The sequence below is a fragment of the Meleagris gallopavo genome, chromosome 1 (assembly GCF_905368555.1).
Source record: "Meleagris gallopavo chromosome 1, MGAL_WU_HG_1.1, whole genome shotgun sequence".
Classification (NCBI taxonomy): domain Eukaryota; kingdom Metazoa; phylum Chordata; class Aves; order Galliformes; family Phasianidae; genus Meleagris; species Meleagris gallopavo.
The window spans coordinates 12,316,337-12,338,171 of NC_139404.1; the positions used below are offsets into that span (position 1 = coordinate 12,316,337).

Here is a 21,835-nt window from a genome sequence, read left to right on the forward strand (position 1 = left end):
TAGTCCAATCCCAATGAACCACGAAGAATGCAATCCCCTTCACCTTTACAAACACGACTCCCTCAGCAAACTACTGAGCCTGAGCCCAGTTTAGCTCAGCAGCAGTCCCTACTCATGGCTGCAATAGTTTTGCTAGTTCATTATTTGCACACATTGCTTGCACGGCTTTACATTATGAAATTGCTAGTTATAAAGCTGCTGTGAGGAAACAACTCTCTCCCTTCCTGCTCTCTTGGCTAAACAGCTTCAGAGGTTTAGTTTCCTAGGTAATTCTCAATTGCTTGGATGCTTTCGTTAGCCTTTGGCTACTTCTTGAAAATTTCCTTTGTAGCCTGGAGAAGACAAAGCCTTCCTCCTCACATTAACCACAGAGCTCTTCCTCCCCCTTAACCACAGACTGCTTCTTGCTTTGCTCTCTGAAGCAGTCACATAGCTATTGCAAACTTTGTGTGTCCAAAATTCATAAGTAAATTCATGGCATTTCACCCGAAAGAGCCAGTCTGCTCTGATAAAACTGGTCTTTCAAGAACAGCGGTGTGTTTAAAAACTCCTAGCTTCCCCTGCACATAACAAGGCTGTTATCAAAGCTGTGCTCAAAGAGAAGTCATTACAGCAGAACTGCAGAACTGGACATAACTGAAGCTAGCAGGCACAAGCAAATATACTCATATGGTATTTTCAGTCCACTGAAAGCTATTCTTATACTGGTGGTTTGAAAATGAGAAGTATACAGTGCTCACCCTGTGAGCCTGTTTGTGTGCTGGAGAAGGTATGGCATTACAGACCTCCACATCTTAAAACGAAGCACTGGGGGGATCTCTGTGGCCTGGGGAACGCGATGCCTTGGGGATCCCATCTTTAGATCAGTAGACACAGGATGAAACTCTGGTCTGCACGTTGTGCGTTTGCTCAGTGCTCTCAGGTTACCCTCAGTTGCGTGAGCAAAGCCCAGTCTGTGGGTTGGCAATGCGACTCTGCAGGACACTGCCTGCCCTTCAGAGTGGCTTCATCATGCTGTACTGTGGGGACAACAGCACATTTTCTACTTTCATCTTGAAGAACAGTTACTCGTCTGCAAACTTTCCATACATCAAACAACTTTGAACCTTTCCAGAAATGACAAACAGTATACCAGCAGTGGGCTGAATTACTTTCCACTGACTTCACTAGCTTTAGTTCAGGTAAATGGAGTTATGCTGACTTTTAAAATGAACTATGAATCGGATCTTAACATCAAGAGCCAATAATAGCATTTCAGAATTTTTAGAAAAGGAGATTAATATTGATACACGTTTGCTTTTTTTTTTTAATACATTTTTTTTAAAAAACTATCATAGCTTGGTTTATTTGGAAGAAGGAATGTCAATGATGACATTGATATCTAAAATAAAGAAATTGAATAAAGAATTGATATCTAGAATAAAGGAAAAGACTGTGTAATTATGGAAAAGGAAAGCTGTCTGGAGCCCAGAACATTCAGAGTTCAGGTTAGGTGAAGTAGAAATAACAACAACAATAATAATAAAAAATAGCAGTATGTATTTAAGGTACCCTAACGACTGTAACCTCACTTCAGCATGAAGTCACTCAGCAATCAACTCATTAGAATTAAAACATTCTTTGGTGTTTTAGCTCCTAAATAATTAAAAAAAAATTTTTTTTTAATGCTGTATTTACTTTTGGATGTAATTTTTTTTCCAGCCAAGAACACAGCTTGAAGCTATTATTCATGGAGTCCTTACAAATAAAAATTGCGAAGAAACATTCACCCTGCACAGTATTGCACAGCAGCACTCTCTTTAGGCTCAGTGCAGAAGCAGTTCAGAGCAACTCATCTGAAGCCCTTGAATAATTCAGAGGACAAACATTGGGTGAGCATCTTGCTCCCCACAGCAAGATCCACTCCCTGTGTGTCCAGCATCTGCCTGCATAGCTCTCTGCACAGCACCACCAGGACCATGCGAACATGTAAACCCCGCAATATAAGGACATAAAACTATTAGCTTCCAAAGAAGAGCTGTAAATATGGAGAAGGGTCTGGAGAGCAAGGTTTGTGAGGAGCGGCTGAGGTCCCTGTGTTTGCTCAGCCCAGAGCAGAGGAGCTGAGGGGAGGCCTGATGGCGGCTGCAGCTCCTCACAGGGAGCGGAGGGGCAGCGCTGAGCTCTGCTCTGTGTGACAGCGACAGGCACCGAGGGAACGGCATGGAGCTGTGTCAGGGGAGGGGCGGGAAAAGGGGTTAGGGAAAGGGTCTGCACCAGAGGGCGGTGGGCACGAAACAGGCTGCCCACAGCAGTGGGCACAATGCTGAGCTGTTGGAGTTCAAGGAGAGTTTGGACACCGCTCTCAGGATCTGATTTTTGGGTGGTGCTTTGCAGAGCCAGAATTTGGACTCAGTTATCCTTGTGAGTTCTTTCCAGCTCAGGATATTCTGACTCTATTGAAACTGCCAGGCACGATTGGTCTGTGTGGCCACTCTTCCTCATGGGCCACAAGCAGGCAAGAGAATGGGTTTGGCAAGCAGTGATGCTATACAGCTTCCTATTGGAACTGATGAAATCTATTCATGTCACCGTTCTGAAGCCTTTGGTGTGGAGAGCACCAAGTGCAGTTTGCTTCTACAGCGGTTTAGCTGTTCACACCAGCCTGCTGCCCTAGCAAGAGCTTCCTTTCAGTTCCTGCCAGCTCCTGACACGGGAACTGCAGCACAAATGCAGTGTGTGATCTCTAATTGGTAATTAACCTTATATGGGTTTTGTGCCTGTGAAAAACAAATGGCTCATTTACATGCCTTCATAAAAGATACTTATGGAAAATAAAGTAGTAAATGGAAATTAGAAGTCTTAGGAAATAATTTGACAAGCAAATAGGCAGTGTTATAAAGACAAGTCACAGGGAATCTTATTACAATGGGAGAGATACAAATTTTGGATCCATGAGTTTCCCAGCAAAATAAAAAACAACAACTACAAAGGATTAAACCTCTGTATAATATGCAGTCATAGAAAAGCACTGAGAAGAGTAGTGAGGATAAGAAGTAGAGGATAGGTTTTGTAAAGAAACATTAAACAGATTTCTTACCTTAAAATAAAGATGACAAGTAAAGAAATTGTGATAAATATATTTAAAATCCTGATTAAAGTGTAATTACGCGCTATTTTTCTTAAAATAAAAAACAGGGTACAGTGAATAGGATTATCAGATGGGAGAATTAAACAGACAGATGTACTTTTGCACTTTGACCATATCATGAAACTAATTGTCACAGGAATTTCTGGATGCTAAAATAATCAATAGTTTCCAAATTGTTTTGATCCTTTCTGAAACAGAAGTAGATAGTAGACACAGCCTTTCATGTTTTTTTTATAGCTATCTCTTAGCACTGGACACTGACAACTCTCAGAAGCAAGATGCTGCTTAGATGGAATTAAATCTAATCTAACACCTTCGGATTCAGTTAATTTGAAGTTTTATGCAACACAAATAATCACTTCCATTTCACCTTTTTTTTTTTTCCCCCAGGAGAGCGCAATGGCTAAAATCACATTTTTCTTGCAATACAAATAAGGCAACAGCAGAAGGATTGCAAAGTAAATAACACAAAAGTTAATATAAACTGATCAATTAAAAATGAGAAACTGGCACAATACATTCAACTTCACTTTTAAGAATGAAAAAACTAATGAGATAATGTTCTACTTAATTTTCTAATAGTATCATAAGTCTGCTGTGTAGCATGTGTGTGTATCTACAAAATTAACACTAAAAAGATTTCTAGGAATTATACAGTGAGAGTTTGGTCAAGTTGTTGATGATCTCTAATGACAGACTTAAATAAACCTAAACACAGCATGATGAGACAGCAGCTCCATCTCTATAAAGAACTACGCTCTTTATCATCAGAGTGTGATGATGAAATGGAAAATCAAATGCAGATATCTTATTTCTGTCTTTTAAAGAAAGTATTCCAAAACGTTTATTCAGAAGTTATCCAGGAAAGGCTATAAGAATAAAAAGCCTCTAGTCAGAAGACAAATTTAAAAGACTGTATTTAACTTAGAAAAGATTGAAAAGAGCACTAGAAGACTAAAAAGTGCTATATAGGAAAGATAGAGCAGGAGTTTGAATTTAACTCAAAGCGATTAAATGAAGGCGATAATATTTCTTAAATAATTCTCTTTTGTACCTCTCTCTTACATCTCATGTACTCACTAATTAGGCCGTAGATAAAAAAGATCACTGCGGCCAAAATTTAAAAAGGAATTATACATTTTTATGGACTACAAGAAGACACAGAGTTCTAATTAATCAGAACATCTTGTAATATTAAATGTTCATCTTTGTACCATGTATCTGTCTATTTCTGGGGAAATCTGACAATTTAGAGATCAGGATGAAACTCAACTTCGAAGACAGTTGCAGAATATTTTTAGTTGACAACCACAGTGCTTCTTGCAACATTCTGTGCAGCGTCTGGAACTGACCTTTTCTGAAGGCACAAGGAGTGGAGTGCAAAAGAATAGATGAAGGAGGAAGCTGGCTGGTCCATGCTTGTAGGGAAATTTACACTGCAATCTAAAGCAGCAGTGCTTTGGAGGTAAGGAAGTGAACCTGGAGACCTTAGGGGGAAAAAAAATGACAAGGCATAAAGACTGCTCCTTTCAGACATCAGGCTCAGTGACTTCTGTCATTAAACAGGACTATATAAGAGAGCTGGAATGAATAAAAGAGCTGAAACCAGATCTAAAACTAACATTTGTCCACATGGAGCCTTCATAAAACTGATAAATAAACAGGTCCCATTGTAGGTCCCATACCTCTTGTGAGTATTGAAGTTGCTGGTATTAGCTGAAAAGATTGCCCTGGAGATCTCTTCTGATGCTAGTAATGGAATGGTCAGGGCAGACATGGTCCGCTTTCCACCATGGCCATGGACCGTTCTTGGGAGGGAAAAAATGCTCAATCTCAGCTTGCAGCATGGCTGACTAGGGCCTGCTCCTTTCTCTCCTTTCTGCCACTGCTCCTACTTGTGCATCTTCAGATCAAGGAAGGATGTATGTACCTGCAAGCCTTCTTTCATGAAAGTAGCAGTTACACTGTGAATGTGAAGAAACTAAAAAAAAAACCAAAACAACAACAAGAGGAGGAAGGATGCTAAACTATATATACCCTTTAATCATCCTATACATTTTCTCCGAGCTAACCTCAAAGAAGTTGCATTATTATCACAGTGATGAAATACATCCCACTAAGTACATAGAAGAAGGCAACTACAGTAGGATGAAGTGCTACTATGCAGTTTTGGAGAGATATCAATGTATATTTTAGAATAATTGGAAAAGTAAGCATGCTCTAAATTGGTAACATTTGCAGATAGCCAGTGTTTGTTGTTTTTTAAGTTTAATTTGAACTATAAAAGAAAACAAAAAAGCTCCAAAGGCTTGTGAAAGTATCCCAACTGGCAATATCAACAGATGCTGTCAAATGCTGATAAATACATGACAGTGCTGATTGAAGGAACTGCTTCAACTCGTCACAAACACAACTGATTCTACCTTTACTGTAACTACTCAAGAAAAAGGCCTAGGCATTGTAACAGACAGCTAACTGAAGACTCTGTTATACTGCTCACTCATATTCAAAAGAACAAGTAAAATACTGGAGCTACAAAACACCTTCGCATAATATAATAATGATTCATATATTTAATAAATGTAGATTTGCCATGACTATAATTCAATGCAGGGAAATAGAATTGTTTCAGATCTGAGTCAAAAAAAGCACTGGGGACTTAGAAAAGCACCTGAAATGTTGGATTCTTCCACCTTAAAAGGATAAAATAGGAAAATGAGATAGGTATGTAACAATATATTTTGGAAAGATGGTATCTGAACTTTATCTATTTAGAACCTTTATAAATGGAAGAATCATTCAAACAAACTGAAGGACAGTTGAGACCCACCTTTCTATTCAGGTTCACTAATGATGAGATATTAGCTTGTAAGAAAGGTTATCATCCTATATCATAAAGAAAAATAATTATTAGGAACAATAGTAGTTAAAGATCATGACGGCTCTTTTTTTTTTTCTGTTTGCTATGGACTCTTTGCATCTTTTTCTTTAACATCTAATAGTATCCACGTCTGTGATACCAGTGTATGTAGATAACTGAGCTAACCCAATGTAGCAGAAATGTTCTAACGATGTTACGTATGATTTACTGGCTAATTCATGATCACATGATACACTGTTTTTAAGCAGTTACAATCATTTGCTGTTATGCATCTTCAAAATTTAATCTTCTGGGTGTTTTTTTTTTCAGAAAATTTGGCTCTTCTAACATAGGAATATTGGCATAATTATGACATTAAATAATACAATTCACTGTTGTCATGTTGAGCTAGTGCAGTCGCCTAACACTGCAACAGTATTTTACTTTAAAATAATTACGTATCATTGAAAAACATTACTATTTTATTTAGTAATAATTGTTATGATTCAGAAACTTGGTAACTGCTTTCTTCTAAAGATAAATGCACTCTCTTCCAAAATAAGGAGAATTCAATTGTTTTTTTTTTTGTAGCTGTGAAAATCTAAAGTACGCAGACTCAGTCTATCCCTGTGGTACTGGAAGCCGAAATTGGCTGCATATTTTTCCCTTGTTTTTGTATATATAACATTGTGAAAATAATGTATGCATGCTTAGGACTTGATTCTATGACATTTACCAAGTGCAGATGAACTGGGCATCAAGCCTGCAACATCATACTGACGAGAATATGCTCCCCAAGCCAGGTCAGTGAATAAAAGCTCTTCACATGAACAAGGCTATAAGAACAGACTGCAGGAGGTGATAAGGTCAGTTGTGAGTTTTGGCTGAGTCATGGTTGGAGGATAAGGCCCTTACGGATCCTATAAATACCTCTTTGTTAAAAGAGGTCAGATGATAGAATTCTGAATGTATTTTGGAAAAAGAAATCGCTGCGTGACTAATGAAGTACACCCTCTTTGTTTATTAATGTGGCACTTATTGGAACTAATGTGTATAATAAATTAAAGATATTTTTAGCATGTACTAGGGAAATGCATTCAGATTTGAGAGACTAATCTGAATATATTTGAATTTCTGTACTGTATCAAAGGAAAGGTTGTTATGAGATACAAATAAGGTATTAAAAACTAGTTTCTACAGATTCCAGTGGAAACAGGAAATCAGGCAAATGATACAAGTATGGGATTTTGTCATCTAACTTAAATCAGCTAACAGTGAATACCTGGACTGTGCTTACTGTAAGTGGGAAGAAGCACATGCTCTGTGGGCAACTAACCCAATCCCCAAGTTGTGGTTTGGCAGAAGTGGAAGAGGTCCTAACTGTGCTGCAGCACTGAGACCTGCGCTGCCCCAAGGCCCTTTGCCTGGCACCAGTGGTTTGTTCCCACTTCTATACAATATTTTTGTGGGTATAAGGGTTTCCTCCGTCAAGGAGGAAACTTGATGGGTAGGTGATATTACAGAAACCACCTTCTGCTTTCTTCTCCCAGGGTTCTTTTTCAGTTGGATCACTTCTCTGGTCTGGAAGCCATGCCAGTGGTGGCCAGGCAACGGCCAAGAGCAAGGCTGGGTGAAAATGACTGTTTCTTTCACACCAAAAGCAAAAGGAAAATGTTTGTCAACCTCCAGCAAAGGCTCTGAATGTGCTGTGCGGCTCTGCCACTTCACTGCTGCCAGTACAGGGAGGTCTCCTATTCTTCTGATCCCTTCCCTGCTGCCAGCTGCACATTAACAGTAGTTCCTTCTACAATAACTGGCACTTGTAAAAGCTTTCTGTGACCTGAAACACCTTAATCATGTGGCAGAAAATTAAATCATTAAATAAAAATCAACAGACTTTGTGGGTTAACAAGTAGAGTTGGATCACAGAAGGACCAGATGTACAGCAGGGCTGGTAAACAGAGGCAGGATGACCTGTGGAGGAGGGAAGGAGGAAAAAAAAAAAAAAAAAAAAAAAAAGCAAGCAAGCGAGGCGGGGGGAAGTGTGACACCTCCTTTCAAGGCCATGAGTGCTTAGATCAGCTGCTCATCAAACCACACCCTCAGGGACTCTTTTCAAATTACACTTGTGATCTAATTGCAAACATATTTTCTAATTGCAGCCCTGCTTCCCTCCAGCTGCATGTGGCTGGTAGGTATGACTGCAGGTGGAGGAGTAGGAGGCCCATCTGCAAAATGCGCCCTAAAATAAGTGCTAGTCCTGGGCTGTATCAATTGCTCTCTGGGGTTCTTATCTTTCTTCATTAACTAGCAGTAGACTAGAAAAAGTAGTCACACCAGAATCCTATTTTCACGAAGGTGAAGCTCAGTGAGGGTAAATTCAATCAGTATGTTCATCCTGTGCTGTCCATGTTTATAGTCCCCAGTGTACCTTGTTTTTTGAAAGAGTGTGTTAAATGTTTCTTCTATATTTTAAAATGAACACAACAATGAAAATAAAAGCATATCTAAAAGCTAATTGGAATCAATATGCTGATAAATGCATTATTATATCTGTTCCTTAACAGTGGTGAATCTGTTGCAGAGTATTGACAGTGTTCTCTTGCAAAGCAAAATGAAGTCAAAACTGAAAGATCAGAAAGGAAAAAACAGAGCAAGCTTCAAAAAATGCTGCTGATTAGACCTAATGAGGCTGTAGTTGGAAGATTAAACAGAGCAAAGAGTTCCTTCAACAGCTGTTGAGACCATGTGTATTCACAGAGCTTTCATCAGTGTTAGTAGGGGTTATTCTACGTAAAGAACAAAGGAGTCTTAGTGCCTGGGCCGTGAGGAGAACTGGTGGAAAAAAAAAGGCCACTTGGGATATGGCCACAGACTGTGTTAGGCCCTGGTCTGTTTTCCTGCCTTGTTTTGAGGAATACCTTAATTGTTTGCAAAGTCTCCTCAACTTGAAACACGTTATTGGCTTGAGCATGTCATGGACTTCAGTTAAACTATTTAAAGAATAAGGTATTGTTCAATAGAAGCATGAATAGCACAACAGAAATGTTATCATTAGTAGTTAGAAGAGTATATCCTATGATTAATTATTAAACAAAGCATAGAAAAACATGTCCATGGAGCATTGGGTCTGTAATGGATACTGACTGATTTCTGTGAATCTACTCTGTTTTATGTTGACATTTTGTGATGAAAGATAATGAATGTTTTTCATATGCTGAGATAAGGATTTTTTACTCTACCACTCTTGAATCACAGCTTTAATTCTTTCTACAAAATACTAATGGTATCTTATTTGTTTTTTTTTCTAGAGGATTTAATAAACATATTGGCCATCTCCTTGAGGAAACCAACTGACTTACATTTTGTGTTCAACCGCTTTAAAACGTTCTTCAAGGAAACAATTGTCTAGACAAGATCACAATAAATCCTCTGTTGCACAAGCGGTGGGAAAAGAGGGTGGCCTTGGTAAGCAGCACTTTCAAAAGAAGTTATGAGCTGTTTGCCAGGCTGTCATGAGTTTAAATAATTATCTCAGATATTCATTCTGTCGGCTCCCACTAAGATAAGAAGTCTTAAGTATAATTTCCTGATGTGGAACACATCAATGATTTATGGCTCTGTGTATGGTTTTTTCCTTCTCATTGATAGGCATGAACTAGTCTTTATTCTGTTGAGAGCTGAAAGGCATGTTCGACTGGTTAATGCCAAGTTGGCAGTCAATCATATCAGCTTCACACTTGCTTAAAGGTATGATTTTGTAATTCCTGCCTCATGAACTGTTTGTAAAGTGATGATAGGCACATGTGCAATTAGCACAACAACTTTTGCCAGTGGCAGAAAATCTTGATGCAGGTTGCAGTGCAATCAGTAGGGCCGCTGTCCCTTGATGATAGCTGTGCCTATTAATGCTGACTTTGTTCAAGAACCACTTTGGCTAAAAACTCCAGGGAGGTCCTCCCATTGATAGGAAAGGAACAGATTCCTGATTAAAAAAAAAAAAAAAAAAGTAGAAAAATTTAATCTGTCATCTTTTTCTAAGAGCTTTTTCTAAGAGAAACAGAATAGAAAGTGAAATTCCTGGTTTGGTTTCACAATACAAAGAAAAAGGAAGAAAAAGTCAGAAATGGATTATAACACTAATTTCACTTGGCAGAGATAAGAATAAGCATTCTTTCTTAAAAACAAGAGCTTCTTCCTCTATCTAGCAATGCTGATGTTACTAGGACTATATCAGGATCCCTGCCTTAATGCAAAGCTCAGAAGAAAATGTTAAGGGTTATTTTTTTAGATGTCTATGGTTTTTGTGTCAAGCTTTTATTTTTCTGTATGTGGACTGAAGTGGTATCACACACTGCACTGTTACTTGAAGTACACTGAATGAGTCAGTTTTGTGGTTTCCAAGGAATGTGTTGTGCTTCTAGGAATTCAGTCTGGATATTTGGTCCTGCAGATATGGCCTATAACATGTATAACCACATTGCCAGTTCAGGAAATCACAAGTTTTATATAATGAGATCAAAAGCTGTGAATTGTGTTTTACAGTTGTAAAGGAAATAGATATTTGCTTTGAACATTAAAGGTGGAAGTGAGAAGAAAAAGAAAGCATCAGATAACAAGGGGAACACTGGAAGAGAAAGAAGAAACTCCATCCCAGTTAAAAGTATTTGGCACTATTCAGGTGACAGCTGCTGTAGCGAACACTTAGGGATTATCCTGAGGAGAGAGAGCACATGTAGCTTCCTTTGTGGTGTTGCAAATTCTCATGCAAGATAGCTTGCTTGCTCTGCCCCACCTTACATGTTAGACTGCACAAAAAATCCCAAATCTGCAACTGTCTGTTGTTTCTTGAAAGATGGGCTATCTTTTACATGTCAGTAATCAGGCACTCTGAGTTTCACTTTCAGGTTAACGCTGACATGAGTTTTCAGAATTTTATGATCTTTCCTATAAAAATTTAAAAAAATTAAATCAGAAACTGCATTACTTTCTGAATTTACTGCAAAGCTCATTTATTTGAAGTATTTCTGGTATTATCTGTGCTAGATAAACACATGAACAGGCAGGCAAACCATATGCGTTTTCTCCTAACTATGTTTTTGGAACCGAATGCAGACATAGATAGTCCTAATGTACATCATTACTGTAAATTATAATGACAAAGTTAAAATTCAAAAATAAGAAATCGCCAAAAAACATTGCTTATACTAGATAACTCTCTTTGAAATATCATTCATCTTGTAGTATACAATTCTTGCTCCTTCAGACTTCACTTTTATTTTGTTAATAGAGTGGGTTATGTTTTAGAAATAAAAAAAAGATATAACAAATGAAAGTGTTTTCTGAACCAAAAAATTGTCATTTTTTTCATATACAATTGTGTAATTTTTTTGAGGAAGAACAAAAAGAACAGCAAAATTACTCCATGGAATCAAAATGACACTCCCAAGGATCATCAGCAGTGTTGGATCTTGAAGAGTCACAAGGAAGCCTCTTTCACTGGAACAAAAAACAAAACAGGCAGAAGTAATATCATGCCTTTTTATATGGATAAGCCACTGGAAAATAGTGGTTTTCAAATAGTTTGCTAATCAACAGAGAAACTCAGGAACTCCAACTTAATTTCTGGGAGGACTGTTTGACTTTAGTTCTAAACAGGTTATAAGCCTATGTCTTGTTTTTTTCAGATTCTTTCTTCTCTTCTGTTCTGGCTCCATGCTCCTTTTGATTCCTTCAGCTCCTGTGGATCCCATCTTCCCCAGCTCTTCTTTGTTGCTTTTCCTGTGCTTCTGTATCTCTGAAGCCTGACAGTCATGTATCACTTCATCCCTTCCTGTTTCTCAAATCTTTTCATCTGTCAAGCTACCGTTTCCTCCTGTGTCTCACTGCAAAGACTGGTAAGTTCTGGGAGCGCTTCTCTTGGGTTCAGAGACAAATATCAGAGATGCTTCCAAGCTCCCAGGACAGTGCAAAGGAGGTAAGGTCCCACTCTATCCCAGCAGTCTCAAGAAAAAAATATGTGTTAACTTTAGGGAGGTAATACAAATATTGGTCGTACAAAAATAATGAAGAGCAAATCCTTTGCAGTGGGAACGCAGACTCAGTAGAAATTTTGTTTTAAATATCTCAACAGGAAAGGCTTTTCCTTTCAAACCTGACTGTGAAGCCTTGTACAAACTTTAACAGCAGTTTTACTGAGTAAGGACTGTGGAATGGATCCCAAGTACGAGCCATAAGTGAATGAATGGATCTCTTCTATACCCAACTTTTTTTGTAGCCACTCACCTGCTTATATCATATGAGAACGTTTTTCTTTTTCTTTTATTATGTTGACCAGCTTAAGTTCCATGGCACACTCAGCAGTTATGGCTAATTCCTGCCTTTCACATATTGCACAACATACCTTAGAAGAACAGCATCATCCTTCGATTTTCAGTCTGTAGATGTTAGAGAATAATTTATTCATCAGCTTCATGGGCTGTCTTTTGAGAACTGTACTGTCAGGATTGATTTTGAAACAAAAGCACAGTGAGTTAGTTGTTCTTTCTTTCCTTAAAACAAACAAACAAACAAACATCAAACTGGGGAGTTCTGTCTAATTTTTTTTTTTTTTTTTTTCCCCTTTTGCATTTGGAGAGCAGACTCTTATCCACCTCCACGTTTTCTGTTTTATAGTAGGACGATGTAAAATTGGGCCTCATCCTAGCCTTAGCTGAACTCTACAGCTCATGGCACAGATTTTCTCCATGTGAAAGTTTTCCTTTTTGCACATAGTTAGAGAATCAGTCATTTCTTGGGCTTGGCTTCCCTCCTTTGCTTTCTTCTCTTTTTGAATCAACTCCAAACATTTTTGCATTAACTCCAAATAGTCATAACCATGAATTATCCCTACCTCATCTCTTAGAAAAAGCATCAGTTTGGGATCTTATCTCTGTTCTCTGCTTCTACCTTTAAAATAAATATACCAGTCAAGATCTATTTCAAAATAGAGAAAACATCAGCTAAATGCTTGTACAATCAATTGATTCAATTTTCTTTAAGAAAAATGCCGATCCTGAAACTTGTGATAGAATTGTAAAAGTTATCAGTAGTTTGAGAGAAAGAAGTCTGCATTTGAGTGACAACCTGCTTCTCATCTGCACTCGGCTGATGTACCTGATTCTGGTCTGGTCTTTATATAGCCCAAGCTTAGCAAGGGGGGTAAAAACTCAGTACTGGCTGTTAGAACTGGCTGAAGCTGCTTTGTCCTTGCAGTGCAGCGGTTTGGTACGTGCTACTACAGCCTGTCCACATCTGTGCCACTTTTAGCTGCTGACATCAGTACGTGCCAGAAGGGAAATGGTAATTACAGGCAGACTATAGATAGCCATGAACAGCATCTTATCAGTGCTACAAGTATTTTCAAATGCTAAAAACATAAAACAAAAAACAAACAAAACCCCACAAAAACCCACCAAAGCAAACAAAAACCCAGTAACTCCGCCTGAAGACCCTGAGGACCTCACCAAGCTTTTCCTCTTCTGCTGTTTTGAGTTGGACAGAAGGTAGGATCAGGCCAGGCCTGGTCTCAGGGTGCATCCCAAGTTCCGAGCTGCTCTATCAAAGCCATCTGTGCCGAGAGGCTCAACGTGCCCAGCACACACCTGCAGGGTGTGTAATCAGAGAAAACAGGGACTGTGCGGGGAAGGGAAATGCTGAACACTGCTCAGCCCAAATGTGGGGCTGCAGATCCACAAGCAGGGCGTTCTGTCAGTCACCGCTTCCACATTCAACTCTGACACCAGCCCTCAACAGGCAACTGCTTAACGTGCTCTGAATCTTTCTGCGAGGAAAGCTTGAAACATCACTATTCTTCGCAGCACATCTCAGGAGAAACATCTCCTTCAGCCCCTCATCTCGAACGGTCAAACCAGACCTCCTGAAGCCACCAGCCGGCTGCAGACAGCGCGCGGAGACTCACAAGCACGGCTCCCGCCGCCAACGTCCCTCCCGCAGGTGGCAACGGGAGCCGCCGGGCCGCTGGCAGCACCCAGACCGCTACCGGGATCCGCACCATCACCCCGACTGAGGGGGGGCGGGACCGCGCTCAGCTACTCCGCGCGGCCGCCGGTTGATTGACATCCACACCTGCCAATAAGCGTCGAGCGGGCCCTAAGGCCCATGGCAGGGGCCGGCCCGTGGCGGAAGCCGCCCCGCGGCAGCCGGCGCGGTGGGGCGGGTGGCGCCCGCCGGAGAGCGGGCGGGTTGGGCGGCGGGGCTGCCATGCTGCTTCATCTGGCGGCCGAGTTTGACCTGCAGAGGGACGTGGTGCCCTGGCTGGCGGCGCAGGGCTGGGCTGCGGCTCTAGGTAACGCTGCGCTGGCGGGCGCGGGGCAGCGCCGATGAGAGCCCGCTCCTTCCTTTCCTCTTTCTCCACTTCTAGCCGCTGTCCTCCGGCGGGCGGAGAAGCCGGGCCGGACTTGAGTCCCCGCGAGCCGCTCCCTGCGCGGCCTCACCGCTCCTTCCGTCAGGCCGGGCCGCCTCGAGGCCACAGGGGGACGGGAAATGGCGGCGGGGCGGACGGCCGCCCCGAGCTGCGCAGGCTGAGCCCGCCTGTCCTGCTGCTGTGTGGGGCTGTGCCGCCCCGAGCTCTGCGGGCTGACCCTGCCGCTGTGTGTGTGTCTGTGTATGTCTGTCTGTGTGGGGCTCTGCCCTCGGTCAGTGCGGCCCAGGGTGCCCTCGAGGCACTTCTCACGTCCGAAGGAACTTGTGGTGCTCCTCGCACATCGTTTGCTTCTTCACGCGTGGCACTTTTTTTCTCTTTGTTCCTAAAGGAATTTTAATGTGCCATACACACACACACACACACACACCAAACAAACAAACAAACAAACAAACCACCTAACCGAAAATAAAACAGCCAAAACTCCACTTCTGTGTGTGTGCTAAATAAGTGCTAATTAAAATCGGGCAAGAGCAGGTGATTGGAAACAGAGTGACTGTGCCGTGTTGGTGGTCCTGTGGTATCGCTATTGTGCTCCTGGTTCTCATCTGTCTGCAAGGAAGCTGGTCGAGTTCTGTTTTTCTGAAACTGCTGAAAGCCTTTGTCTGAACGTAGATTTGAACAGCACAACAACCGTGGCTGTAGTAGGAACACGGGCTGGTTGTGCACTGTGACCACGTTCCCTGGTTGTTTTTAGTTAACTAACCTACCTTCCTCTTTAGAGGTCTGCTGTCCCACAGAAAACCTGTGTGGCTGTAAGTCAGAGCGTATCACTCCTTTGGCTTCATAAACCAAAGTGCTTCCCACGCTGCAGTGACAAAATCTGTTAGCATTTATTTCATGTACACTAGAAAGTTTACTGAGGAGCTGCGAGGTATAGGGTTTCCCCCCAGAGGGTTTTGAGGGTTTTGAGGTAAAATTCTGAAAACCCGTGTAATCAATTAATCTCTGTGTTCATTGTGGAAGTAGCAGGAAGGTGTACACCTGTGCTTGGGAAAGTGACAGACTTTTTGTTCAATAAATGCACCTGATAACACAGAATCAGAATTTGGATTGAAAGGCAGTATTGTCTGACACAATACTAACATTTGGGGGGTTGGTCTCGATGATCTCTAGAGGTCCCTTCCAACCCCTACAATTCTGTGATTCTGTGATTTCTGCATTGCATGTTAACTTCTGTTTGTGTATACTCTTTCTTTCCTCTGAATGTGATGCTGATGTATTAGGAATGTGTACATGGGAGGTGGGAATCTTTAAAGATTACTTTAAACATCAGAGAAATACCTATTCGCAGAAAGCAAGCCATTTTTAGGTGTCCTGGTGCCTCTGTGTCAGTGATTTCAGATATTTCAGTTCTCTGTCTTTACTGTTTCATTTCCCGAAGACTTGAAAGCCCTGTGATAGCATATGAGAATTTCTAATGGCGTGAGAGCTGGGAGTAGCTGCGATCAAGGGAGGGGAGTGGTAGGTGAAGAGAACCAGCCCAGCTCTCTTAATTCCACTCATTTTTGTATGATTTCCATATAATGGCTTTCAGGAAATCAAAACAGGTTGTCTTGAGCATGTTGATAAGAGTTGTTTGCTGGGCAGGCAGGTTGGGTTGGCTTTGTTTGCAGCCCTTCATCTGCTTGGTGAAGCTGTGAGATGAGGAAGAAATTGTAATTCTGCATGCAAAACTTTACTGCAGGAATTTCCCAAGCTGGGGATCATTGCCACTTCTCCTTTGGTTACACATTCCCACGTATATTACGGCGATGTGCAATTTGTATCAAACACCAAGCCAGTAGAAAGTGATATATTGTTAAATATAGGCTGAGGATTTTCTCTGTCCTCCCACATCAAAATTATTCACCTCTGATAATGTTTCTGAACAGTTTTTTTCTTACCACCACAATCTGCAGTAGCAAGGTTCATAGTATTAGGCTTGTGAAACTAAGTTTCGCACTGCTTTCTCCAGTCAAGGCTTTGTGGTAACTGCAAAGTAATGCTTGCCTAGAGTTGCAGAGAATTCTTCTTGTTCATATTTACACATTACCTTTATCTTAAAATCAAGGCCAATCATGCAGCTCTCAAGCTTTATAAGAGCAAAATTTCTTCTTTAAATATAAGTTCCATCCAAGATAAATACACTTTTGGTGATTACTGTGATTAGAATACAAAGAATACAAAGAATATCATCTGTGCTATATCTTTTTTTTTTTTTTTGTCCTCCAGTGTTTTCCTTTCTGCATTGCTTAATTCTCTTGTACCTGTAAATATATTGCATGTACATACAGTTTAATGTTGTGGCTCTTGTTTTTGTTGTAGAGCTGATCTCTGAAGGCATCGTTTATTTCTAAGCATTCCTTAGGGAGCTGGGGCAGCTGACACTTTTCCTCATGCTCCATCTATCTCTGTGTAGTGTTCTGAGGACCTTTTGTTTTGAAGTTTGAGAGTTAGATCACAGCATAATATCTATTTGATCTGTTTTTTTCAAAAGGTAGTAGTTTCTGGCATGTATAAATACACATATGTAAAATGTACCTGGTATCTTTGCTTAAAACTGTCTGTGTATGAGGAACTAAAGTGACAATCTTGTGCCTTTTGTTATAATTTCAGATACTTCAGAGAATTCATCAGCACTTTACATTGTAAATGTTGAAAGAAATGGAAAAATTATTTATACCTGGAAGGTAAGTCTGTCTCAGAGCTTTGTGAAAGTATTTCTGAGAATATTACTGTGTATTTGCCTGTACTTCCTGGAGTCCTTGCATTAATTTATTTATTTTTCTTGCAAAAAGAACTAGAACATGAAAACTTAGGTTGCAGCTTGGACGTTTGGGCAATGGGAAAATACCCATCTCCACTTCAGACAAACATTAAGAGTAATGAAGTGGAGAGTAAGGCAGTTGATTTTTTTGGGTCCAGAATCTCTCCTTGAATGAAAAACCATTTCCATAACAGATAAACTCTTCCTAACCAGCATGTTCTTTCACCCTGAGATTTTCTTAGGGAAGTCTGGCTGCTAGATTCATATGGACTGCTTCAACTAAATATTCAGTCGTACCAATGTGTATGTGAAGATGCCATATTTGTAACTCTAACTCTGCTACTACCTTTTTGTTGCTTTAAGATGCACTTCATTGCGTGTAGACTCAAGTCACCTTAGCTTATTCAATGTATTGAAGTACTAGAGCTGTCCTTTTCATATCAGGTTGAAACTTGTGTAGTTCCAAGAAATTTCTGAATGGTTTGGGAAGGTTTCCCCTTGAGGAGACAAGCTGTGGTTCTTTGCTGTGCAGCTCAGAGCAATCTGAAAACTCGAGTGGATTCTGTAGGGTCTTGGCTCTTGGAAAGCATGAAGTGGAGACAGCAGGCTCCAGCAGAATAGAGCTGCTTTTCATTCCCCTCTCTATCAACTCTCCAGCTTACCTAGGGTTAAGGGAAGAGGTGAGGCCTTCATCAAGGTATAACAGACTTTAACTGTGGGTGGCTGTTTCCTTTAGTACAAGCAGAGGGAGGAAAATCTGTAAGACAACAGTAATCATAAAAACAATACTGAAGAAAGTATCAAGTTTTGCATTGCTTGAAGTTCTATAAAGATTTAATGAAACAGATCCATCTAGCTCTCTACAGAAGACCTGCATATGTGTGATGTTGCTGCTTTCCAGTCCCAGTGGAATCTCACACTAAGCTTTGAGTGACTGCTTCCTTTCTTGGTCTTTTGACAGAAGAGTCCAACTGCCTTGAGTGTTGTTTGGGCTTTTGCAGCTGGTGAAAAGGGTGAGATGTAGCTGGACACCCCATCTCAGCATGGATGTCTGCTTGCATGCTAGATGTTTGAGCTGCTATTGTAGTTGGTGCAGATATGCCAGAAGCTGGAATTTAGAGAAATGGCCACCTGTAGCATCCCATCTCCCACAGTCTTTGGGAGAAGCTGAACAAAGTGGAGGAGGCAGACAAATATTCACTAGGCTCCACTGACTGAAGTGCCAGAGATGCGGTGGAAGATTCAAATGTGTAAACTTAGTTCCCTGAATCTGGAAATGAAGTCCACACAAGGAGTTACAGACATGTTTGCTGTGGCTTCCTGATCTGAGGAATAAAGGGATCTCTGCAGCTGGTGTGATGTGCGTGGTTGGATGAGAAAGTCCCAGAGCTGAAGGTAGTGAAGTGCAGTTGTTACCACTCACACATCAGCCAGAAGGAGATGCCACTTTGCTTCTTTTCCTGTTCTTTTACTGCTACAAAGTAATCAGATCTTTCTCTTCTTGGGTGAATCAGCTGGCAGAAGAACCAGCAGCTAGGTTCTTCCTCTACTGGGAAGGGGTTGGGAGTGGAACAGACAGGGAGCTGAGCTATTAACGCTGAGCCTTCTCTGATGCCTGTGCTCTCTTAAATTAGCTGCAGGAGCACCTTGGGATGGTGATACTCTAAAGCAGGACTGAAATACTGGGGCTGATCTTTTTGTTTCAAGATTAGAATGGTATTTCTAAAGAGTCTCTTCATGAGAGAAAACCAAAAGACAGGTGTCGGTGGGGCTGTGTGGCCACGTTTGTGTTTTCACTCTTTACTATTAACAAGGATTCAATCCAGTTGTTTTCTTTACTGATACAGTCCATTGATAATGTATGCATGCACTTCTATGCTTCTGGAGTTTACCTTTTAGAAGGAGTATCTGTTCATATTTATAAAGAAAGGAAAAGAGTGTTGGTGTATGCATCTTTGTGAACAAGGAGTAGTTCTAGGCCCCAGTTTGACACTTCTTTTAGATTGTTACAGGCTTTTCTAAGTGATAACTATTGATTGCACTTGGCTGTTTTGTTCTATTAATGAGTGTCATCAAACTAGAATGCTTACTTGGAGAAAACAGACTGCCTTTACTATTTGTTTCCTTAAACTTACTTTGGAGAAATCATTATTACTGTAACTACAACTACAACCAACTGCAGTTCCTGAATGAAGTTCAACCTCTCTCTTTTTCTCTCTCTTCCCCCTTTCTCTGTAAACTATTTATAAGTCATGAGCTACCACTGTTGCAAGAACAGCTATAAGTGATTCTTTCCTCTAGGTTTTGTAGCAGCAAACTTTATCAGTGATGTTGTTGGTGAGGACAGTGCACACGCAAGGATGTAAACTAAGCAAAGCTGGCTTGTTCCCTAATAAACACAAATGGAAAACAGCCTTTACCAAATAGAAGAAAACCAACTGCATTCCCCTAAAACCAGGAATAGGTGGAGAATGAGCTTTATGTCAAGCATGTTTTGGAGTATTGCACAATACCGTAGATTTAAAGTGTCTGTCTTTCCTTACACTGAGGGTTGGCTTAAAGGAAGATATTTTTAACAGATATGCTTCTGTTTTGCAAAGCTGTAGCAAGAATCTTTGCAGAGAAGCTGATGGCAAGTGTATTAGCTTATGCACAGAAATGGGCACTGACAGTGCTGCTACCAATCTTGTAAAGTGTATTTTTCAGTAGCTAAGTACTGTGGGTAAGAGTTTCAGACACTTTTGGAAAGAATGACTGTTTGTGAAATCATTTGCTTGATATTAAGTTAGTAGGCATGAGGCTTGCATCTTAACATAAAGACATTTTGTTTTCCTTGTTTAAATTAGAAGTCAGAGAATTTTGTCATTGCCACAGCAGTAATGAGATACTTGCAAATAGACCTTTGAGAAAGAGAATACTCACACTTTTGTTTTAACATCACAAAGCCAGATGCTTTGTAAATAACCATAGGTTTCTACTCTCTCCACCCACTCCTCAAGCAGCAGTTAAAAACAAAGATGTTTACTGTTTGAGTACAAGGCTATGTGGATGGATGTCATTTCAGTTTAGCGCATGTACCTACAGCATGCAAGTGAATTTCAGCTTCGTTTGAAATGAAATGTATACTGTAGGGCAGAAGTGAATTTTTTTAAATTAAAATGTAGTTTGAAAATTTAAAGCATAGTAAAATGTACCAGGAAGAAAGTTGTCTTCTGTAAAGCTTTAGGAATATCCAAAACAAAAAAAAAATCATTGTATGTTTTTATCAATAAGCAGCAGGCTAGCGGTGTAATTTGCACTCATGAAATATATTTGACCTTCAAATAATTGTTTCTTAAGGCAGAGCTGAAATCCTTTTTCCAGCCTGCAGTGAGGTCACTGGAAGCTGTTGTGTGATGATGTTTCTGTGCTCCATTTTGGAGCAGTGAGGTTTGGATTCCCAGCCTGCAGGCTTCCTGGGGCCAGCATAATTTCAGGTGAATGGTTGGCTGTGTGATTGGTGCTGCTCTCAGGGCTTTGGGTTCTGTGATCTCAGATGCACTTTTTAAATACCAAGTATGTTGACACAGCATGGGCACACCTCATCTTTAAGTTCCCTTCTAACTCAAGCATTCTGTGATCCCCTTTTGTTCTTAGAGTTATCTCTTCCTTCCCATACTGCCTATAACTAAAAACAACTGAGAACCAAATTGAGAGAGGGACACATGGCATATAGCACAGCTTGTTGGCAGTGGATTGGCTGTGTTTCAGCTTTGCCCCGTGTATTAATTCTCAATCAGGAAAAGAAAAAAATTGTTCTCACCTCCTCTTGTTGGAATGAGATAATTAGGTATCAAGGGAAGTGTAAGTGGATGTGTGTCAGTGAAAGGGGAGAAAAAAGAGGAGAGAGGATAGGAAAAAAAAAGTTATCAAAGATTGTGTTTAAATTTGTATATGCATTGGCAGTGTTGATTTGTTTTCATCCATAGGGAAATCAGAAGAGTACCCATATTGGATTGTATGACCTTCAAACTAAAGAAAATGAGGTGAGTCCAATACTTCTGCCTGGTAAGGACAGCGCTGTAGCATTTTAGGTTTTGATGCCTTACAATACAGTATGTTATGTCCATAAGGAATTATAGGTTTGTTTGAAACAGAGGAGAGAACGGGAAGGTTCTCAAATTTTACTGAGTGCTATTAAAAGTAAAGAACCTCTGGATGACTTGGGAGCAGTACTGTGTCGTGCCTTGAGTCTTTGTTTCTGTACAACTAATTGAAGACCTCTTTTCTCTCTGAGCACATGTCCTTAAAAATAAATGTTCTTCTGTTTTGTTATGCGTACCTCTTCAGTCTCTCTGGTGCTTCTATTTATGGTTCTAAAATGGAAGGTACCACAGTTCTGTGGCTGGAACCATGATGACGGTCCTTTGCAAATGGTTGAAGTTTCATATTGCTGTTAGTTTGCTGTGCAGCTCCAGTGACAACACGGAGCTCAGAAGAGCTAGTAAGAAACAAACAAATGAGGAGAAGTGGTACAATTGAGGCTTAAAATATGGTTTTTCTGGCCTTGGAATTATTTGGTTCTGAAATTAAAAAAAAAAAGAACTGGTCAGTAGTGTTTTCCCAGGGAGGAGT

General features: G+C 40.5%; 1 protein-coding gene and 1 long non-coding RNA gene across 6 annotated transcripts in view; one reads left to right on the forward strand and one right to left on the reverse strand.

Moving 5' to 3' along the window:
* Window positions 1–10,977: 10,977 nt before the first annotated feature.
* Window positions 10,978–14,074, reverse strand: LOC109363958 (uncharacterized). 4 transcript variants are annotated; one of them, XR_014881262.1, is made up of 3 exons: window positions 13,496–14,074; window positions 12,394–12,482; window positions 10,978–11,489 (listed from the first exon to the last, which is right to left on the reverse strand). It is a non-coding gene; the product is annotated as an uncharacterized LOC109363958 (long non-coding RNA). The 4 variants fall into 4 exon arrangements; XR_014881258.1 differs by having other exon boundaries at window positions 12,394–12,487; XR_014881257.1 differs by having other exon boundaries at window positions 10,978–12,482; window positions 13,496–14,015.
* Window positions 14,075–14,135: 61 nt separating this feature from the next.
* The window catches only part of GSAP (gamma-secretase activating protein), a 46,970-nt gene continuing 39,270 nt past the window's right edge, over window positions 14,136–21,835 (forward strand). The window contains exons 1-3 of one of the 2 annotated variants that reach the window (XM_085216801.1): window positions 14,136–14,337; window positions 17,071–17,144; window positions 21,190–21,246. In XM_085216801.1, the coding sequence (XP_085072927.1) occupies window positions 14,151–14,337; window positions 17,071–17,144; window positions 21,190–21,246 (318 nt within the window). In that variant the 5' untranslated portion in view covers window positions 14,136–14,150. The remainder of the gene's footprint in view (window positions 14,338–17,070; window positions 17,145–21,189; window positions 21,247–21,835) is intronic. The other variant, XM_085216799.1, reaches the window with a different exon arrangement.